The sequence below is a fragment of the Musca domestica genome, unplaced genomic scaffold (genome assembly GCF_030504385.1).
Source record: "Musca domestica strain aabys unplaced genomic scaffold, Musca_domestica.polishedcontigs.V.1.1 43, whole genome shotgun sequence".
NCBI lineage: Eukaryota > Metazoa > Arthropoda > Insecta > Diptera > Muscidae > Musca > Musca domestica.
Window position 1 is genome coordinate 1,450,680 of NW_026712332.1, and position 23,128 is coordinate 1,473,807.

At 33.6% G+C, this 23,128-nt stretch overlaps 1 protein-coding gene across 2 annotated transcripts in view; it reads left to right on the forward strand.

The window, feature by feature from the left end:
- LOC101893260 (uncharacterized) overlaps positions 1-23,128 on the forward strand; it is a 214,819-nt gene that overhangs the window by 26,835 nt on the left and 164,856 nt on the right. For both annotated transcript variants that reach the window (XM_059127180.1, XM_059127179.1), the window contains exon 2: positions 7,258-8,606. In XM_059127180.1, coding sequence (XP_058983163.1) covers positions 8,203-8,606 — 404 coding nt within the window. In that variant the 5' untranslated portion in view covers positions 7,258-8,202. The remainder of the gene's footprint in view (positions 1-7,257; positions 8,607-23,128) is intronic.

The following is a 23,128-nucleotide window of genomic DNA, read 5'->3' on the forward strand; positions in this document are numbered from 1 at the left end:
ATTTGAAATAAAATTGTTTATAGCTAGGTAATAAAATGGGTGATTCACCTGATTTAAATGACAATAGGATCGATATTGTTTGGAAATATTTGTTTGAATACCTACTTATCTTGAAATAAATTAAAATTGGGTAATCATCCTTTTGTATTTTCGTTTTTTTTAATAGAGGCTTTATTTAAGCTTCAAACATGTTAATCGAGTTTGAATGAAAACTTACTTTTTTGTATCTGTATCTGCTGATGTGGAAGCCCAACAAAGCGTTGGATTAAAGATATTCAGTTTTAGATTTGATGTTTCTTTCTTTTCAAACAACAAGGCCTTATTAATGTGCAAATTGTAAGCCTTGACAGCCCCTTTTAATTTCATGATAGAAATTTAGAATTTAAATTTAAAAATTCAGAATATTATTTTTAGTATCGAATGAGTCGATGTTTGACTGGATGAAGTAGTTTAAATCGAAAACACCATTAACAATTTAAATAAAAAAAAAAACATTTTTTTTGGTTTAGCTTCGAATATCGTGTGATTGATTTAAAAACCAGTAAAGAAAGTCTAAAAGTTGGGCGGGGACGACTTTATGATACCCTACTCCCTTTTGCATATTTAGTAGAGCTTCATATAACATAATAATAAAAAAATATTAATAAAAAATAAAAATATATCAAATCGGATGAACAATACATATGGGAGCTATAGCTATATCTGAACCGATTTTCTCTAAATTTGACATACTTGTTTCTATGCTCCATTTGGTCATAAATACCGAATTTCATCCCATTTGGACTAATACTACACGTTTGGTGCACAATAAAAGGCAAATCGGACAGAGATATATATGGGAGCTATATTCAAATCTAAACCGATCTCGATAAAAGTTGGGAAATGTATTTTCGTGATGTATTTCATACATTTCCCCAAATTATGTTGGTACCGAGTGCATTCTATGGATGCGGAGGCCAGAAATATTAAGTCGGATGAACAATATATATGGGAGCTATAGCTATATCTGAACCGATTTTCGCTCAATTTGACATATTTTTGTTTCCCATTTGGGCTTATACTACACGTTTGGTGCGCAATAAAAGGGAGTTACATCTAAATTTTGTCCGATTATCTCCAATTTCAATAGGATTCGTCCTTGGGTCAAACAAATGACTTGTGCAAAATTGCATCTGGATAGGGCAATAAATAGACGGACGGACAAATTGCTGATATGGACTACATCGACTGCGTCCTTCTCTTCACATGAGACATTTGATATTTTTTGGAAAAATGTTAAAATATGCGTTAGGTACCAGATGATTCACTTTTTACACTTCATTAAATTCAGATAAAAATATTGGTATATCGCTGACTTGTTTCGCAAGTTATGACAGATATAAGTGATGAGCATTGTGACCCTTTGTGGATGTGGTACCAGAAGGAGTTGGCAGATATCTATAATCTTCAGAATATATCTTGTGCTAGCAAAAATGTGCGTTTTGCTTTTCCAAATCTTGAACGCTTTTAGGGGAAGCACCAGAAGGTGTTCGCCGATATATCCCATGTTTACAGCATATTTTGTGTTAGTAGAAATAATGGGATGTGTGAACCGGATGCTTATTTCGGATTTTATGCTCGGTTAGGTTAATCCAAATTTTGTCCCTTTGTGGCAAGGTACCAGAAGGAATAGCCCGATCGCTACAATCTCCATAACAAATCTTGCGTTGACGGAAATAATGAGATGTGCCAAGTCTGAAGGGAATCGGATGTCAATTTCGCATTTTATGAGCTTCATGGATCTAAAAAATTTTGAACGTACCAGAAGGAGTGGACCCTCTGTCCCATCTTCACAGCCGATCTTGTGTTAGTAGAAATAATGGGATGTGTGAAATTTGAAGAGAATCGGATGCATATTTCGGATTTTATGATCGTAGGGGTTATTAAAAATGTTGGCCCTTTGTGGAGGGGAGTACCAGAAGGATTGGACCAATATATACCCTCTTCACACCAGACCTTGGATTAATAAAAATAATGTGATGTATGTAATTTGAATATAATCGGGCTGTTACAGTGGTGGAGTAGACCGACATTGTCCATTTTCGCACCTGACCTAGCACTCATGCAAATATTAGGATTTGCAAAGTTCGAGGAAAATCGGATTATCTTTTCTCTTTCAGTGCAATAAAATATTTTTTTTTTTTGAAAATTTCGACCTTTTTCACCACACCAGCTATCCAGGCGGACTGACGGACGGACACCTAGAGGTCGACTCCAAATGTCCTGAAACGGATTTGGTGCAAAGAGGCCTAGGGTCTAAATCCGTTGTTTTGAGGAGCTACGCTTTGGTCCTATCAAATAATGCAGAGCTTCTGCCTGTAGCCATGTGGCTGAGGTTATAAAAACCGACAACTGGGACATGGTGTACTTTTAGGAGCACTTACCCTATCTTTTGAAACTCCAGCTGAAATTTTCTGACTTGTTTTTTTAGAGAAAATTACGTTTCATCATGGAGCCTTTTACATTTAAGGCCTGAATTATGGAGCTTCTAAAGAATTTTATTGAACCCCTTCGGCATGATTTTTCTCTCATGGCATTCCCTTGTGGCCAGGAGGGATCCATTCTTTGCCTTTAGCGTGGTTCTACAAATATTACTTCCCCTCCTTCTCCTTCTCCTCGGGAATAGTCCAATAATCTTCCGGGCAAGTGTGTTTGTGTGTGTACATGTGATTGTCACTTTTTAATTAACACATTTCATTTTTGTTTTTTTTTTTGCATCAGTGTGCGTATGTGCATCTGAGTATTTCCCCACTTCTTCTTCTTTTATTTCATAATACCTGCCCCTACTTGCTTGGAAATTTTCCATGATTTTTTTCTTTTCTTTTTTTGAGTGGCCCGGGTTGACGGTCTGAGTGTGCCCCTATTAATCCGGTTTTAATCTTAATTACGCTAATGTTTGCCATGAAACGAACGAACAGCCAGCGAGAATGCCAAAGAAATGTATCTTCTTCTTCGTCTTCGTCTCCGTTGTCTTTGTCTTTTTTCTTCGTTTGTCTTATTTCTTGAGAAATGAATTTTGTTACCCAACCCGTATATTTTTGCTTTTTTGTTCTTGGATGGGTCGGCTCGGGGTCGATTCTTTCGTCTTTGGTTGCCAATGGCAGGCAGGCAGGCTGGCAGTTTTGAGTTGGGTTGTCGTCGTCAATTTTCGGAAACCTAATCTGGTTATAATCTCTGATGTTCTTCGTTTCTTTTGCTTTCTTTGTTGCTGTTGTTGTTGAGTTGCGATTTATTTGTCTTTTTTGTTCTGTTCTGCTTCGTAGAATATTTATATTTTTTATCATTAACCCAGTTTTGATAGCTGCGTGTGTGTGTGTGAGTGTGTATTTTGAATATTGTTTGCGAATGTTTTTTTTTTTTTTTTTTTTTTTGCAAACGTGCCAAATATTTTGGCTGGGCGACTGGCTGGCATGGGAGATAAGAGCTGATAATCGAAACTCTATTTTGAAAAGCAATAAATTAGCAAACATTTCAAATGTTTTGTGTTTTTTTGTTTTTGCTCTTTCATTTTTAGAATGGCATAGAGGGGGAATATTGAAATTAGGGGAATTTTAGGGAACGGTGGGGTAATGATTTGAAATTTCCTTTTTTGGACTTCATGTTCATGTCGGGAATAAATTAAGAGCGAAATGTGTTGCTGCGTAGAATATATTTTTGTACGTTTCAAAAATCCACCTCCCCTTATTCCCCTCGATTTCCCCACTTTATTAAATTTTTATGGGGATTTAATATTAACAAGGCACGAAGAGGGAAAACAGTTTTTCTTCTTCGCCTTCCTTTCATCATTATTATTTGTTTGTTTCAATTGTTGTTATTGTTATTGTTATTATTAACTTTGTTATTAACTGACGTCAATACAACAAAAATAAATGAACAAAAAAAAAACAAAAGTAACAACAAAAATCGTTTGTGTGCCGGCAACATAATTGGAATTCGTTATTTTGCTGATTGTGTGAGAGTGTGTTGGTGTGGAAATATTTTTTGTGGAGGACATTTGAAGAGATCCAAAAAAAAAAAAAAAAGAAAAGAAAAAAGGAAACATGGGGAGGAGGAAGCCTGCCCCGAACAAATTAAAATGTATTTTATTGCGTCGTTGTTTGTTAGTCGTAAAGGCCAAGACATTGAACAAATGTGGATACCTCCCTACTTTTGTTTTCGTTATTTACCAAATACATAGTTCGTGTATATATGTATGTATCCATGTTATATATGTATATGTACTCATATGGGATTCCTTTTTTTGCCCAACATTCTCTCATTTGGGATTTTATTGATTAAAGAAAGTTATAATCCACCACCGCTACCCCACCCCCTTCCGATTGATTTGACTTTTGGTCTCCTTTGCTGAAGGAGACAATTTTGCTATCTTGGCGTCTATGTCTGCGTGTGTGTGTGTGCCAATTGACATATAGTGTCAAAGTTGTCAAATAATTCCCCGAAAATCCGTAGAGAATTTCAAGAATTCTTGTAATGAATTTCGAGAGAGATTGTGTTCGGGAAAAAGGAGATGATGAATTTCCAATTTTGTTGCGACAAGGGAAAAGTTTTTGGAAAAGTTCTAGGAATTTGCAAATAAATTATAAATGTAAGTTTCTAAAAATACAAAATAGAAAAAAATAAACAATTAAGCATAGGCTATAGTCGTGCGGGCCAACCATGTAATACCCTACAACACAATAATATGTTGTGACCTATAGAGCTACTGCTCGATCAGGAAATTTTTAATTTTTTTTTTGGTTCATTTGAACCCTTAAATGTACATCAATTATAACAATAGGCTTTGGGCTACCATCCAAATTGGTAGGCTTTTGCCCAGCCCTAACCTCTAAATTTTACGTCAATGGGTCGCTAATTGTGGCCCGTAGAGCAAATGCAAAATCAGGAAAACTTTCTGGTTTTGGTCCATTTCATACCCTAAATATTCTGCTATAATCTTTAAAAACAATAGGCTTCTATTTGGACCCTAACCCACCTCCATTTTCAATTTCAATTTTCAATTAATTGAAATATATTGGAACATACCTTCTGGAATCTCCCCCACAACCGGTCAAATTTTTGAGATGCTGTTGCTCTGATAAAATGAGAAATAAGTTTCCGATTCTCTTCAAATTTTGTATATGCCAGTACTTTTATTAACTGAATATCTGGTGTGAAGATGGTAGATATCGGCCCACTCCTTCTGGTAACCCCACACCCCCAACAAAGGGTAACAAATTTCAACATGTATGTATCGAAGTATGTATCAGATTTCTTTCAAATTTCTTACACCCTAATACTTTTATTAAAACATGATCTGGTATCAAGGTGGTCGATATCGGAACACTGCTTCTGGTACTTCTCCCACAAGGGGTCAAAATTTCTCACATCCCAATATTTCTGCTAAAACAATATCTAATTGGAAGATGGAATATATGGGAATATATGGGACCACAGCTTCCCCACACAGATGTTCAATTTTTTAATAACCAGAACGCTCATAAAACGAATAATAAGTAGCAGATTCATTCCGAATTTCCCATATTCCAATATTTATTTTAACACAAGATCTGATGCGGAGATGAGATACATCGGCTTACTCCTTTTGGAACCTGGAGCGCGGCATGCCACGGTCGATTAATACGAGCGGAGAGCGATCATCGGCTGTTATGGCGGCCCACACCATCACCATGGCCGGCGCTTGAGTTTTGGTGGCCAACCGAAGGTGCACATTTTCAGCTGACCTCTTTGGCAAGTCAACGCGATCATTTTGCTTGTTTACAAACTGCTGGATAACAAATGTTTTCCCATCAGAGAAAACCAAATTCGGCAGTTCATCACTTTCGGCCAAGCGAAGCAACTCTTTAGCTCTTTTAAGTCTATTTTCTTTCTGTTGCGGTGTAAGTTCTTGCACTTTTTGGAATTTCAATGGCTTTACTCCGAGCTCATTTTTCAAAATTTGCCGAATGGAATATTTTGCTATGTTCAGCTCACGAGCCATTTTTCGACCACTGCGACGCGGGTTTCGATAAAGTCGCTTCTTTACTTTTCGAACCATTTCTACCGATGTTGCTGTTTTCTTCTGTCCTCTTCCTTGCCGTCGGGCTACGCTACCAGTAACGACCAATGGTACGAGACACAAAAGATTTGTTCACATTAAAATGCTGGACTTTTCTAACGATAGCCACTTGTGGTTTTCTAACCAAATATAAAGACACACGTCACACTGTCACGCTTGAATTCCATCACGAATAACTTTTTTTCTGGAAAATTCTCACCAAAATGCTTCTGTACGCTTGTGAACAACATAATAAGCTGTCACTGGAATAATTTTTACAGCTGTCGGACGAGTGGCTTAGAAATGACAGCAGTCTGAAGTTGATTGTAGTTTTTTTTTTATCTCAGCCTGTACTTCGTCCCACTATATAAGATACCTGAAGTAGTCGATATAGTCCAAAGCTGGTAGGTTGAAATATTTATATCAGACTTATGCAAGATACGAACAGGACAATTTTGGCCCATACTTCGGACCTTCTCCATAATGGGTCAACTGTTCGTAAAATCATAACAGAAGTCAAACTAACATTGGTATACATCTTTCGACAAAATCGGTTTAACTTGGTTTTCAAAAAATTTATCACTTTTTCTTAACTTGCTGCAATTTTTCTTATAATTTTACTGTCCGTATTGTGGAAAATACCAAACGGACTTGAAAATCCCTTTGGTATAGATTTGTATATCAAAATCCTTTGTTTGTTTTTGGGTTCTTAGACCAATTCTGTGAAGGACTTTATATAGGTTTGAACATATTCCACTCCTTTTGATACATCTTAGCTCTAACAAAATGTAAATGGAATCAAATTTCTTACGAATTTTAATATTTTTGTACAAATTCAATATTAATTTTTTATTCTCTTAAATAAGTTGAGCAACTAACTAACCGATTTTTATTTCTATTTTTTCAGATTTTACAAAAATTGGATTTAAAAACAAATCAGGAATTATTTAACCGACAATCCACAAAACAAACTCAAACTGCAAATTGGGCGACACATAGAGGACATCCTTTCCAAACACTTCTAAAATAATTGCACAACAAATACCCCTCTAGAGACAAAAATGAGGAAAACGCGTCGTGGTGTGATCGTGGTTATTCGGATATTATTTTTTGTCTTTGTTTTATTTTTAAATTTTTATTTTAGAAATATTGATTTTTTACATATTTATTTCATTTCTTTACAGGATGCGAAAATCTTCCATGATCTCTCCAATTTTCTGAATTAAAGAAATAGAAAAAAAATTTAATTCAATTATCTGGAAAGGCAGAAAGAAATATAGAAAAAAATAAATAAAGAAAAATATGTGGAAATTATTAGTTTTACTGAAGAAAACTTGTGTTCTTTTTTAAAAATAAAATAAAAAATATATATATAAAAAAATCATAATTCTTCATAATAAATTAAAAAAAAAAAATATATATATATATGTAAGCAAGTTAAATAATAAAAAATAATCTAATTAAAAAATATATATATCTCTAAAATATGGGCCGCATCTTATAAGAAAAATCATTAAAGTGGTTAAAATAATTATAAAAAAATAGTTTTTAAGGCTTCAAGCTAATAAGAAAAAAAAAAAAAAAAAGAAAGAAGAAAAAATATTTAAGTGTAAGAAAATTTGTTTTTTTTTCTGGAAAAATAATTTTCTAAATGTAAAAAAAAAACGTAATAAATAATATATAATATTATTGCCCAAATAATTATATAAATAAAAAATTAAAAATACATCAGTGCAAAAAGAGAAAAAAAATCAATTTTTAATCTAAAGGCAAGTGGAAAAAAGCAGAGCAAAAAAGTATAAAAAATAAAGATTATTACAAAAATGTGTTGAAAAGTTGTTGGCCGCTGCGAATATTACAAGGCTCGTGTGAAAAAATCCAACTCACAGCCTAAACGACCCGACCGCCCACTCGCCGCAAGGACAGCAAGAACTCTTTAACTCCCTATCATCTCCATACCGCCACACACACACCCCCAACCACATAGAGAAGGGAGAAATAACATTGCGAATTTTGTTCTTGCTACGATGCCAATGATGCAGCTCGATCGTCCAGGAATATAATAGAACCCCCACCCCAAAAACAACAACAACAAAAACAAAAATTATTTCTATGAATTTCGGCATGAAATGGAAGCAGCCATACGTTCATCAGTACAGGTTGGTGGTCCTCAGCCGCCACCTAATGGTGGTCAAAGTCAACAGCAGCAGCAACAACAACAACAGCAACATCAACAGCAGCAACAACAGCAGCAGCATCAACATCATCAGCATCAACAACAACTTCATCTTCATCATCATTTACAACAACAACAACAGCAGCAGCAACAGCAACAACAACAAAAACAATCTGTTGATAATGGACCAACGTCCCAACAACAGCAGCAGCAACAACAACAGCCACAACCACCCTCACATCTTTCACAGCAACAGTCTCAGCAGCAACAACAACAACAGCAGCAACAAGCTGCCGCAAATATGTCAACCTATCAGCAACAGCAAAGGATACCCGCTGGTGCATCACCAATTCATAGGTAGGTGTCCTGTTTATCCTTTCAAAAAATATTTTTTTTGGAATTTTCCAAACAAGAACCAGCGAAGAAGGCTCAAAAGTCGGGCGGGTCGATTATTTGATACACTACACCACTATGCATATTTGGTAGAGTTAGCCGCTACTTTTCAGCAAAAAATGCACCTCAAAATTTTGGGATTCGTTTCTACAGCTCGTGGTGGGCCTTTTTAGAATTCAAAATTCACCATTTTAACAGTTCGATAACGGGTTTTAATCAAAACTTCATCCCCTGTACTAAATTTTCAGATTTTCGAGGTTTTATATATGGTTAAAATTTTTCCATTTTCCGAAAGAACAATGGGAAAAAATTTTCAAAATCTTTCATTTTGAAGTTTACCGAGGCGGATGTCAGTAAAACCAGTGGACCCACATCAAATTATTGGGTTCAAAACTATTTCAATGTCTCCATATGTAAATCCTAGAAATCAAATTTGAGAATTTTAGTTCTATCCCTTCACCCAATACCAAATTTAGTAACACTTAGTACGCATATCCAAAACAAAGTAATCAAAAATAGTACTTTTTGTACAATTTTAGTACACATATCTAAAATCAATGCCAGATCTCAACACCACATACCAACATAGACCTCAATATCAAATTTCGAGATTCCAGTTTTATCCCCACATCAAATACCCATTTTAGTAACATTTAGTACTTTTCGTATAATTTTAGTACTCATATGAAAACCCGTTCCATACATCAATCCCAGACACCAACCTTAACCTTTACGAGACCTTAACATTAAATTATAAAATTTTATCTCGAACCCTTCACCCGATACCAATTTTAGTACCATTTAGTCCCTTTCGTACAATTATATTACACGCACTTCCAAAACCACCTCCATATGTCAGGGCTAAAAATTAACAGCGATCCTAATACAAAATTTGAAATTGTAAGCACTATATGTTCACTCAATACCGAATTGTACCAAATTTAGTACCATTTCGTAATTTTCTTGCACATTTCCAAAATCAACTTTAATTTTCAAAACTACCTCCAACCGCGATCCCAATACCAAAACTTCCAGCTCTATCAATTCACCCAATACCAAATTCAGTAACACTTAGTACACATATCCAAAACAAAATAATGTAACCAGAAATAGTACTTTTTAGTACTTTTCGTATAATTATTGTACACATTTCCAAAACCACGAGCAGATCTCAACCGAGACCTCCAGATACCAACAGAGACCTCTATATCGAATTTCGGGATTCCAGCTCTATACATTCTCTGAATATCAAACATAGTACTATTTATAACTTTTCGTATAATTTTAGTACTTATGTGCAAAACCGTTTCATATCTCAATCCTAGACACCATCTGTGGTCTCAATATCAAATTAAAGAATTTTAGCTCTATCGCTTCACCCGATACCGAATTTAGTACCTTTTAGTACTTTTCGTACAATTATAATACACGCACTTCCAAAACCACCTTCATATGTCAAGGCTATGAATGGAAAAGCACTCCTAACTTTTGAACTGCAAGCACATCTGTTCACCCAGTAGCGAATTGTACAAAATTTAGTACCATTTAGCAATTTTTCTTACATATTTCTAAAAACAACGTTAATTCGCAAATCTACCACCAACCTCCATCCCATTACCAAAACTTCAGAATTCTAAATCTATCCCTTCATCCAACACCCAATTTAGTACTTTTCGAACAATTATAGGTTAGTACGCATTTCAAAAACCCGCTCCGTCTCTCAACTCAAATTTCAGGATTTCAGCCCAGACGTAACGGCGGATGAGGCTAGAATCTTGAAATTTTGGCTGGGTTTTTAGAAATTCTTACTGAAATGGTACGAAAAGTTCAAAAATGTACTAAAATCTGAATATTTTGTATTGGATAAACAAAATAATCTACAATTCTGAAATTTGGAATGAGAGTCACCAAGGGGGTGCAGGATAGATGTAATAAAGGGTTTTTGGAAATTCAAATTTTAAGGTTACGACAGGTTCAAAAATTGTACCATGTGCTATTATGTAAACGGGTATAGATACAATCTTACAATTGGATATGGGAAACAAGGTTGGAAAGTATTTTTGAAAGAAATATATGCTTTTGAAAATGTGTAATAAATGTACGTACTGTACTAAATAGTACTAAATTTGGAACAATTAGATTTAGGGGTGGACTAATGGAGCTGGAATTTCGTAGTTTTGGCATTGGGATCCCCGTTGGTAATAGGTTTGTGATATAGAGGTGGTTTTTGGAACTGTGTACTACAAGTGCACGAAAAGTACTAAATGGAACTGTATTTGGTACTAAATTTGGTATTGGTTGAAGAGTAAGTGTTTGAAATCTGAAATTTGGTATTAGGGTCGATGTTCATGTGTACTCTCAAAAGGGACTTAAAAGTAAGGTTCCATTACGTCTGTCCACCCTAGGCTATAGAAAGCATTCTTCACATCAAGCGTGACTAATAGAATTATCATCCCGCTGTAATTATTTCTTTGCCGGGCGGCGGACGTCGACAACTTCTTTCATTGCAATGATGGTTAACTTTCCACTTCTTCTCATTTCAAGCTTTCAGCATCGGCTATTCTGGTCTTTAACAGTCTCCGGAATAGTTTTCCTGCAGTATTTAGCATGCAGGGTGGCCGGTACGTAGACGAGGCTCTCGGGGAGCAAAAGCTGCTGGGCGAAGATTCCCTCTGCTAAACAATGGTTACACTTATTCAACCTCCTCCTTGAAAATCTCTGTTTGAACCATATCAGAACCTGGTGCCTTGTTATTTTTTCAATTTTTTAGCTGCCGCATTTTGTTCTTCTGCCGTGAAGACTATGACTATTTCTTTGCCTTTGGCGATGGATCTCCTGCTCTAACTTAGCATTTCGAAAACAATATTTGTCATTGTTTCGTCATCTATTTCTTGTCATCTTGGCCTTACAGTTTCCGCATTACCAATTTATACCCAAGTCCAAAAGTGATGTCGGCTTATGACATGTCTCAGTTCTTCCTTCCCATTTTCCATTTATAAACAATTATCCACGTATGAAGTGGTTTTGTCTGAATTGTCTATTTTCATATAATTTTCATAAGCTTTATCAAAATGACGTGCACCTCACACACGCCATATCGAAATTAACAAATGTTTGGAGAAATAATAAAAAAAAAAACATTCCGCGAATGACGAAAATCCCCTCTTATCTCTGTTATCAGTTGACGGATCGATATAATATGACACAGAAATACTCTATCGAATTTCTGATCAGTCATCATTTTTTTAATTTATTTTTTTTTGTTTCTCTTCTAATTTTCAATCCTCCACATATTTCACCATTAAACCCCCCTCTCCCAAGTATTTGATGACCCCAATCACAAAGGTATTGTATTTGCCAAAGTCTATCTATTTCAAAATCTTATCGCAGAGCAACTAAGGTAATCATCACAAATATCAGAGCAATAAACTTAGAAACGAGAAATAAAAAAAAAAAAAAAAAACAAAAAATAAATATTTAACAAAAAAAAAAAAAATTGAAAAGCTTCTTATCTTATCGTGTTCTACATAAATATATTTATATATATATTTTTCCCCTATTTTTCCATTCATTCCATGTGAATGACTTTATTTGATGAGTGCTGCGATAACAGTTCTCCGGCAGTAATAAAATAATAATAACAACAACAACAATAATATTTATAAACCAGTCATATATAATTTAGATGTCTTTGTTCTATCTATCTATGTGTGTGTGAATGCACGCGGTTTTGGCCAATAGACACTGTTGTCAGTTGAGCAGTCTGTCAGTCAAGTCACTTCATTCAATTGAAGTTCAAATCTTATCTCTAATGACTTCCATTCCAGTTCAGTTTTGAGTTCTCCAAGCACCACAGACACCACTCATTCATGGGACTGGCCCACTTGATTGACAAATGTGTAGTTGTGGACGTCAAAAAAAAAAAAAAAAACAGTTTTCCCCTCTCGACCCCATCATAGTTTGTTATCACCAGTGTACGCTCGTGTTCGAACACGTTATTTTTGTATACCTAGTTGTGAAATTAAATATTAGACATATGTGCGCAAGATTTGAAAATCACGTCTTGCTAAGATTTTTGATAGAATTCTTTTTGTTATTTTAATTACTCGAATAGGATTGACTGACCCACTATCCGAACTTGAATATCTTCCAATCGAAATGGTAAAATTGTTTGTTTGTCTATATAAAAGTGTATATGACTGACTGGCAGACTGACGAATTCAGAATTAACGTCCAGACGAATCGGATGAATCTAGAATCTTAAAATTGTTGGCTGGGTTCTTAGAATTTCGCACTAAAAGGGTACGAAAAGTACTAAAATGTACTAAAAAGTAAATATTTTCTTTTGGATATACAGAATGATCTACAATTCTGAAATTTGGGAGGAAAGTCACTGATGGAATGCAGGATAGATGTAACAAAGGGTTTTTGGAAATTCAAACTTTAAGGTTACGAAAGGTTCAAAAATGGTACCATGTGCTATTTTGTGAACGGATAGAGATACAAACTTAAAACGTGGAATGAGAATCAAGGTTGGAAAGTATGTTTGTTATGAGTTTCTGGAAATGTCTAATAATTGTGCGAACTGTACTAAATGGTACTAAATTTGGAACAATTAGATTTAGGTTGAACGTATGGAGCTGGCATTTTGACGTTGGTTATATGTTTCTGATAAAGAGGATTTTTTTGGAAATGTATTTTGTAAGTGCACGAAAAGTATTAAATAGTACTATAAATGGTACTGGGTGTGCAGGTAATGCTTGAAATCAGAAATTAAATTTTGGGGTCGCTGTACATGTGTAGCCTAGATAAATGGATGTGGTTTTGGAAATATGTACCACAAGTGTACGAAAAGTACTAAAGAGAGATTGAGATTTGAGGGTGGTTTGGAAATGCGTTCTAAATTTGTACAAAATGTTCTAAATGGTACTAAATTTTAATATTGAGGCTCTGCTGGTATCTGGAATTGAATACGAAATTTGTGAAGGTCCCCCATGTGAAGAAAATAATATATCAAAAGTTGAAAATTAATTTCCCACTACACAAAGCGAAATCAATAAAATTCACTATCCGCATTATCGCTTATGAATATATATAATATCCAAGCCCCCATTGTAAAAAAAAAACATTTATCCAAAGTTGAAAATTCACTATCGGCATTATCCGTCATGTAAAAATTTATTATCCAAGTTCCCATTGTAAAAGAAACATTTATCCAATGTTAAAAATTCATTATCCGATTTATCCGTCTTTGGAATTCACATTATCCGGGTCCCTATTGTGAAGAACATATCTTATCCAAGATTAAAAATCCCAAATCCACTTCGAAGAGAGAGGAAAAATTATCCATTTATAAAAATTCATTATCCGTCTTGAGAATGAACATTATCCATGCCTCCACTGTGCACAAAATAATTTATCCAAGGTTGAAAATCAATGTCTATGGATGAAAACTCATTATCCGCGTTATCCGTCTTTGCAATACCCATTATCCAGGTCTTCATTGCGAAGTGAATTATGTATCCAAGGTTGAAAAAGGGAAAAGATAAAAATAATTCATCCAAAGTTGAAAAACTATTATACACTCCACAAAGGGAACAAATAAAATTATCCATGAATGAAAACTCATTATGCGCCTTATCCGTCTATGGAAAAAAACATTATACAGGTTATTCGATGTTGCATAAAAAGCACTTTTTTCCTCTGTAAAATTATATATCATCCATTGATGAAAAATCACTATCCGGGTTATCCGTATTTGCAGTACACATTATCCAGGTCCCCATTGTGAATAAAATAAATTATCCAAGATTAAACATAAAAAAATAAAAATAAATTTATTATCTATGGATGAAAATTCAGTATCCGCGTTATCCGTCTTGGAAATATACATTATCCAGCTCCGTCGTGTAATTTATCCAAAGATATACAAACTTTAATAACTCTATATATAATTATCCATTGATTAAGACTTATTATCTGCGTTATCCGTCTTGAGCATGTACGTTATCCAGATGCCCATTGTAAACCGATTAATTTATCCAAAGTTGAACGACAAGCCTAAACTTTATCCAGGTCGACTTTTGTGAAGAATATAATTTTTCCAATGAAGAAAATGCATTATCCATGTCACCTTTGTAAGATTATGAACTATCCATAGATAAAGTCTCATTATCCGCTCTATCCATCTTGGGAATTTTCCAAGGCATATTTTGAAGACAATTTATCCAAAGATAGAAGTGTTCAAAAATTGGATCCAAGGGTAAATATAAATTTTCGACGTCATATTAACCAGTTTTTTTTATCCATTAGTTATTGCCCAAGCCGTCTATATGGATATAGATAAATTATCCAAAAAAATTATCTTTATCCATGGTTCCCGCGCCAACTTATTTAAATTATCCTACTTAGAAATATACATTATTTATCCAAACATCGTCATTAATCTGTAATTCGTGTCAATAGATCAGAGCACAGCTTTACTCATTTTCGCTCGGGGGTAAAACTTGCTTTCGAGCGGAAGAGCAGAAGGAGTAGAAGTTTTCTATGGAGTTCACTATTTTTGTATTTATTTTTATATTTTTTTGTAGGGAAACGCACCCGAGTCACTCCAGTTACAAAAAATGTTAATTGGAGCCGAATCGTTCGAAACAGAGTGAGAGTTCTCTAAGAGTGAAATCGAATGGACATTTTTTTTTTGATTTGTGTGTGTGTAACAGTAAACCGTTTTGATATTGCCGGAACTGTGGAGACAGTATCCGCTTTTTCAAGAGTAGAATCTAATCATTTTCCAAAGAATTTTACTCCCACTTTAAAAGGAGCAAAGCATGCTCGTCCTTATTCGAGCTAAGCCGAAAAATGGAGTTTTCCTCTTTTTTTCTACTCCACTCTTCGAGCGAGTTTTACTTCTAACTCGAATTCGAGTGAGTGTTTGGAGGTCTTAACAATTTCTTTATAGAAGTAATCCACATTGTTTATCTAGACCAAAGCAAAAAACCTTTGTTATCCACCTTATCCGAGCTGCTAATATAAATTATTCACACGCTCATTTCCCATGCCACATGTTTGTCCGTATATATATGAGACGACAATATATTACGAAAATTATAATTATACAAAATTAAAAATTCATTATCAGTAGACCGGGATGAGACACACACGTGCCATGAAGTTTTTGGGCAAAATTTCCAAAATAAAAAACAAAATTATCGAAGGTTAAAGTTCTCTATCTGCGATGTGATAAAATGAGAACATTGAGACAATTGTTTATTATCCAATTGAGAACAGTTGTTTATTATCCTCATCATCCAAGTTATCCCCTCAACACAAATCCTTTGTCCGAGATATGGCATACCATTTATGTTCCTCAAATTATGAAACAAAAAAAATGGAATGACGGAAACATTTTTTTTGTTTACGTCAATACCTCTTTCATTACCTAAGGTTCATTCCCATAATGCGTGTTTTTTTTTCTTCTTTCCTTTCAAATGTGATTTATTCTTTTATATTTCGCGTTTCTTGTTAATTCTAGTTTTGTCTGTTGATATTTTGATTAGTTAAGTACCACCTTAATGATAAGTATTTTTTTTGTTATCTAATCTTTGAAGGATGGAAATAACAATGAATTAAATAAATACACACACGCACACACATGCACACATGCAAAAGTGGAGGGGAAGAAGAACAAGCACAATAAACGTAATCGGACAAAAGTAGTGTTCTAAAATCCAATTCAAAGATAAGATAACAAAAGTCATAAATAAATAAATAAATATTACGATGTTTGCAAAGTATTAGAAAAAGAAGAAGAAGAAGCAGCAGCTGACACACAATTACGTGATCGATTACAACAACAAAAACACGAAAAATACAAAAATAAAAGACAGACAATGAATGTCGTGCCATGTGTTGTTTAAAAATCGATTGGAATTTTATTTTTGTTGAGTCGGGCGATTATCAATGCCATTGGCTTACAATTTGTGTTTTTGATTAGCAGAGTAGCCTTTCACCGTTTCGCATACATACACCCAATGTAGCTGATTATTTGTGGCTAAATCTGAAGTTCACTGAACTGAACGGAAATTAATTGAACAGAAGAATGTGTTAGCCGATGATCAAATGCGACGAGAATAAATTTAAAAAAAAAAATAAAATTAACAATAATTAATTTGTAAAATACACACACACTTGTGCATACCATAGCCACTTTTTTACAGTGGTTGTTTTGGAGTTTTGGTAAAATAATCAATTCAATTTTTCCATTAAAAGGTTTGTGAATTTAGGAATATTTTGTATATTTTGTATGCTCTCTCCCTCTACCATAAAATTTCGAGGTGTTGCAACTGGAATGAGAAAACAGAAATTGTTAAATCCGAAATTATAGACATCTGAATATGTCAAATCAATGGTAAATGCACAATACATACTTTTAGGGGCCTATTAGGTTCCTGACACTGGCAACAGCGAATTTGCTATTGGAAATGACATTTATCTTTAAACCTTTAGGTTTGGCTCCCTTATGACGGTACTTTAAAGGTTTCAATACCGATTTCCGATCAAATCGCTGGGCGACAAAATGCATTTCTTTTCAATAATTACGGGGAAAATCAAGCAGGTTATGAAGGAAGGAATTTTAAGAAATTTTCAAAAAAAAAAAATCCCACGTTGGGCGCCACTTTGAAAAACCGTCTCAAATTCATTTTGGATGTTGAGATCTTAAGTTTTATACCTGAGATTATATCCCGTAGATCCATAGATTAGGGCTCCGGAATGTAGATTTAAAAAAAAAGTTTAAAAAATCCCACTTTTGGCGCCACTTTGAAAAATACTCCTTAAAATTCATGATTTTTGTTCTGAGATATTCTAAATATTTATATCTATATAATCTATATCTATCCATAGTTGAGCTCTGGAATATAGATTAAAAAAATGGGTTAATAAAAATCCTACGATGGAAGTCACTTAAAAATCAGCGACGTTGGGCGCCACTTTGAACAATATTTTTAAAAATCATGATTTTGGTTCTTCGAGTTCCTAATATTCTAAAATCCCCTATGTGATCTGGAGGTTTAACGAATAAAGCTCTTTGATCCAGCGCCGAGCGGTGGAATATAGATTTTAAAATATTTGCAAAAAGATCCCAGGTTGGGTACCACTTTGAAAAAGCCATTGCTAAAAATGACTTATAATAAATGAAATGAAATTTTTATAAAAATCCTATGTTTTAGAGATCTTATAATTTATTTTATTTTAATATTATATGAAGGTTTTTAAGATAATAGCCCTTTCATCCACGGTTGAAATAGATTTGTTTAAATACTCATAAAAATTCGACGTTGGGCGCCACTTTGATTAATATTTTTATAAATCATGATTTTGGTTATATGATATCATACGATCCCCTATAATTTATTCATTTTGCCGCTTTAGAATATTATAATTTATACATATTTTACCTGAATTTTTATGTCAAAAGGAAATCTCTTCGTTCCATAGCTGTGCTCTGGAAGATGGATTTAAGATATGCCCATAAAAATTCAACATTGGGCGCCACTTTGAAAAATATATTTAAAACTTCATGATTGTGGTTCTTTGAAATCCAAAATATTTTTTTTACCTTTATACTCATAAATTACAATATTACAGCTCAGTTCTGGAATATGGATTAAAATATATATATATATATATATATATATATTTGGGCGCCACCTAAAAGTCAATGTTTTTGAGATCTCATAATTTATTTTAACATTTATTTTATTATAGTCATAAAAAGTCCACGTTGGGCGCCACTTTGAACAATATTTTTAAAAATCATAATTTTAGTTTTTTAGGATTCCAATATCCTAAGATCCCCTATATAATCTGGGAATTTAAAATTTAGCATTTAATTCCGGTGCACAATAGCCCGTCTGGGTTGTGGGAAATTCCAAGTGAACTTGATAGTACTCGTTTTTAGATCAAAAATCCCAAAGGAGTTAACTAAATAACAAACCTCAATTTGCCAAGTGCCAATGGTTGGCTTCACCTGCCTTGCCTTATCTATTCAGGATCAATTATTTACGTCTTAAATAAAAAAAAAAAAATACAAAAACAATTGAAATGCACTTCTAAATAATGTAATCTCTCAAATGACTTTTCAAATAAATTTTTTTTCTCAATAATTATTTCTATTTTTATTTTTCAATAATTGCGCCTGGCATTTGGAATTGGTTGCAAAAAGCTGATTTATGTCTAATAAATAATTCAAACTGATTTCGTTTGTTTTTAACAAAAAAGTGAATAAATAAAATTCTTGGAAATGTTTTTTATTGTGGGTTATTTGTGTATCGTAAAACAGAGTGGTAAATTTTTTTATGTGGAGCGACGAATAAATATGTGACTCATGCGATAGTTACTGCTGTTGTCATGCAATCGAGATAAATTAGTCTTTATTTTTGTGGTCTTAGCTTTCATCACAATATTCTTCTTGTAAAGTTCATGATTGAAATCTCCTTCCCAAAACGTAAATTGACCCGAAGCATTATAGGATCAAGATCCAACCAAAAGCACGAATAGTTTGATTATCTATCACAGATCTGGTTCGTTGTCTTAAAATAGTAATCTTAAAAATTGCAGTAGTTGGGCGCCACTTTGAAAAACATTCTTAAAACTTATTCGTTTTGTCGCTTTAAGACATTATAATTTATACCTATGTGAAATGGATTTTTTTAAGCTCTTCGATCCACTTGAATATGGATTCAACGAAATGTTTGTAAAAATTCCACGTTGGGCGCCACTTTGAAAAACATTCTCAAAGAGTAATATTTTGAATCTTGAGATTCTAAGTTTTTTACCTAAGATTATAGACTATCGTTCCGGAATGTAGATTTAAAAAAAATGTATATAAAAATCGCTCGTTGGGCGCCACATTGAAATATCTCTTTTCTAATTCATATTTTTTCTGTGAGATCTTAAATATTTATACCTATATAATCCGGGGGTTTAACGATGACAAGCTCTTCGATCCATAAAATGTATATAAGATGCCTCCTAAAAATCCATGTTTTTAGATATCCTAATTTATTTTAGCATAATATGGCCTTAAAGTTTATAGCGCTGAAAAAAAATATATAATTTTTAAATACCCATGAAAATTTGACGTTGGGCGCCACTTTGAACAATATTTTTAAAAATCATAATTTGGGTTTATTTAGATTCTAATATTCTAAAATCCCCTCTATAGCATCGAAAGAATACAGCTCATTGATCCAACTTTAAGTTGTGGCATATATAGATTTAAAGAAATTGCAAAAAAATTACACGTTGGGCGCCACTTTGAAAAACCATTGTTAAAAATCATTCATTCTGACACTCCTGGATTTTTATTTTAAAATTAAATCTGTTCGCTCCACAGCTGAGCTCGGGAGTATGGATGATAAGAAATGTCCATAAAAAAACTAAATTGGGCGCCCCTTTGAAAAATATTCTTCGAAATACAAGGTTTTGGTTCTTTGAGATCCAAAATATTTATACATTTATAATCATAAATTTAAAGACTACAGCCCTACTATCCAAAGTTAAGTTCTGAATATAGATTTAAAAAATTTTGTAAAAAAAACCCACGTTGGGCGCGAATTAGGAAGACATTCGTAATAATCAATATAAATTTAAAAATTACAGCTGTACAATTAAATTTTAAGTTCTAAAATATAGATTTAAAAAATTTTGTATTAAAACCCATGTTGGGCGCCATTTTTAAAAACTTTCGCAAAAATCAAAGTTTTTGGCTTTTTGATATCTTGTTATTTAAAATTATTAATGGGGGGCTTATTATTATAGCTATTCAATCTACGATTGCAGCGATTGAAAACGATTTATTTTTAATGCTCATAAAAAGTCCCACGGTGGACGCCATTTCGAAAAACATTCTTGTAATTTAAATTATTCAATAATTATGGAAAAAATCAAGCAGATTATGAAAGTGGAGCTAAACATAGAAGATACGTGTATGGGCGTTTGAAAAGTTTACATTGCAAAGTTACAAAAATAGTGAAGGCAAGTTTCCCAATTTTCCTCCCTCTTGGAAATGTTCGGATTAAGATTCCCTGGAATCCGTGCATTTTAGGTCTATAGTGTCTTCGGCAATATTGCAGATACAAATAAGGAAAATATTTTGGTTGAAAATGTTAAGCTTCAAGCGACTCAAGAATAGGGTCTTTTTGGTTCCTTTTTTTTTAAATAAGGTTAATAATTTCCTTTAAAGGTGGTCGTAGCCATTCAAAATATTCTACAAATTCATAAGATTCTACTATAGGTCTAAAATGACATCAAAAGTCTAAATCGTACCTAAATGCCAGGAATTCTTATATATTTAAAACACATTTAAGGGTTAAAGCCGTACTTTATGTGAGTTTATGCAAAAATTTCCAACAAAGCATCATTTTAGATGAATGACGCCAAATACAAAAATATTCCTCATCAAATTTCACTATGAATCACCAAAGAAAGGAATTCGATGTCTTCATTTATATCAAGAAAACAATTGCATCAATGTTGCCTAACAAAGTCGTAAATATTTGTTAATATTTGTTGATGAATTTTTCCTTATTCTTTTTTCAAGTTGATGCCTGAAAGTAACATAAAATATCCTTTCAGACAGAAAGTGTCAAGAGAAGAAATTTTTACACAAAATTTCATTATTAATCTCAGAATAAACCCTATTCGACATTTATGTATTACAAGTGAAAATTGTGGGTTTACAATTTTTTTCTGTTAATTTAACACATTTCCATTCGAAGTCAAAATCTCCCTTTAAACATAATTTTTTGAAGAAAATGTCAAAGCAAGAAATATTCTAGATCAAATTTCAATGTAAGTCTCCGAACAAAAGAAATGTGTATACCTAATATGTACCATAGAAAAGTATCATCAATTTCGCTATATTTTCGGCAAATTTAGAGTTTTTGAGAATTCTAATAAAAGTTGCCCAGCATAAATTTACAACTTCTCGCCCAGCTAAAGGCAAAATGCAGATATGAATAATGCAGGAAAAACAAAACTGTTGCACTTAACATAAATCTATATAAAATATGTAATTTCTTTGCAGCATAAGTTACCTCAAATCGTGACGAAGACAATTTGAAATGCCCTCTGTTGTATTTTCACACTAACGGTTTTGTGGAATGGCGTTTTAAAAATAACCAGTTAAAACTGGCAAAAAAAAAACGATTTTTGAATAATTTATAAATCGTTTATGGGAAAACAAAAACGTTTTTTATTTATAACGGAATTATTTTTTGTTTTTCTTTGGCGACTTTGGCCATAAACATACATATTTTATGGGGTGCTGTTGTCTGGTTTTGTTTTTTTTGTTTTCAAATCATGGCGATGACGATGTGTGACTGACAATCAGAGACACAAGTTTTTTTTTTGTGGTATCATTATCTTATTTACATATATATATTCCAATTTAATTTTCAAAAATGTATTTGTTTTTTTTTTGTTTCTCATCCCATCCATATTCATTAGTTTTGAAAAAGTTGCGTTTTTTTCTCGTGGCAATGACCACCACCATCACCATTAGTTCCATTAAATTCATCAGATTTAAGCCATTGAACTAAATATATATATGCGTGTATATATGTTTGTATTGATATTTTTAAAATAGAAAAAAATCAATATTTAATGGATTAATAAGTGGCAAAATTAATATTTAATAATTTCGAAATGTGGTAACAGCTATTTTTAGCATCTTTTATGGGTTGGATGACTTTCTTGGTATGAATGAAGAAGTTCCATATGAGTGTCATCCAGGGACGTACGCAGACATACATTTTGGAGGGAGGTGTCTACTCGCAAAAAAAAAAAAAATTATCCATTTCGTAGGGGGTCAGGAGTGTCCCATCCTGTCCTATACAGGATGAGATAAAAAAAACTGCAACAAAGTCAAACGCCACAATTTTATTGAATGAAAGCGAAAAATGTCGGAAATAGCATAAAATGTTAGAATAAGTTTAGATTTGTTCGAATTGGCCACCTTTGGCACGAATTATGGCCTTCAAACGGCCAATAAAACAGTCACACGCGGCCCAAATGTTGCTCTGCTGTATTTTGGCCCATCCTCAGCGAAGCGCTTGCTTGATGTGATCGACACTTTGGTATTTTTTAGTGCCAACCTTGCTTTCCAAAATACTCCAGACACAATAGTCCAACGGATTGGTATCCGGAGATTTTAATAGCCATTGTGCCCTGGAAATGAAGCGAGGAACCTCATTGTGTAACCATTCTTGGGTGGCGCGTGCAGAGTGCGATGGTGTTACGTCCTGTTGGAATGTCCAAGGTCTGCGGCCAAAATGTTTGCGTGCCCAAGGCTTTAATACACCCTCCAGAATGTTTTCGCGATTATATTCGGCATTTATTCTAATGCCACGGTCTATTTATACGAACGTAGAGCGACCGTTGGCTTTTATGGCGGCCCACTCCATCACCATGGCCGGCGCTTGAGT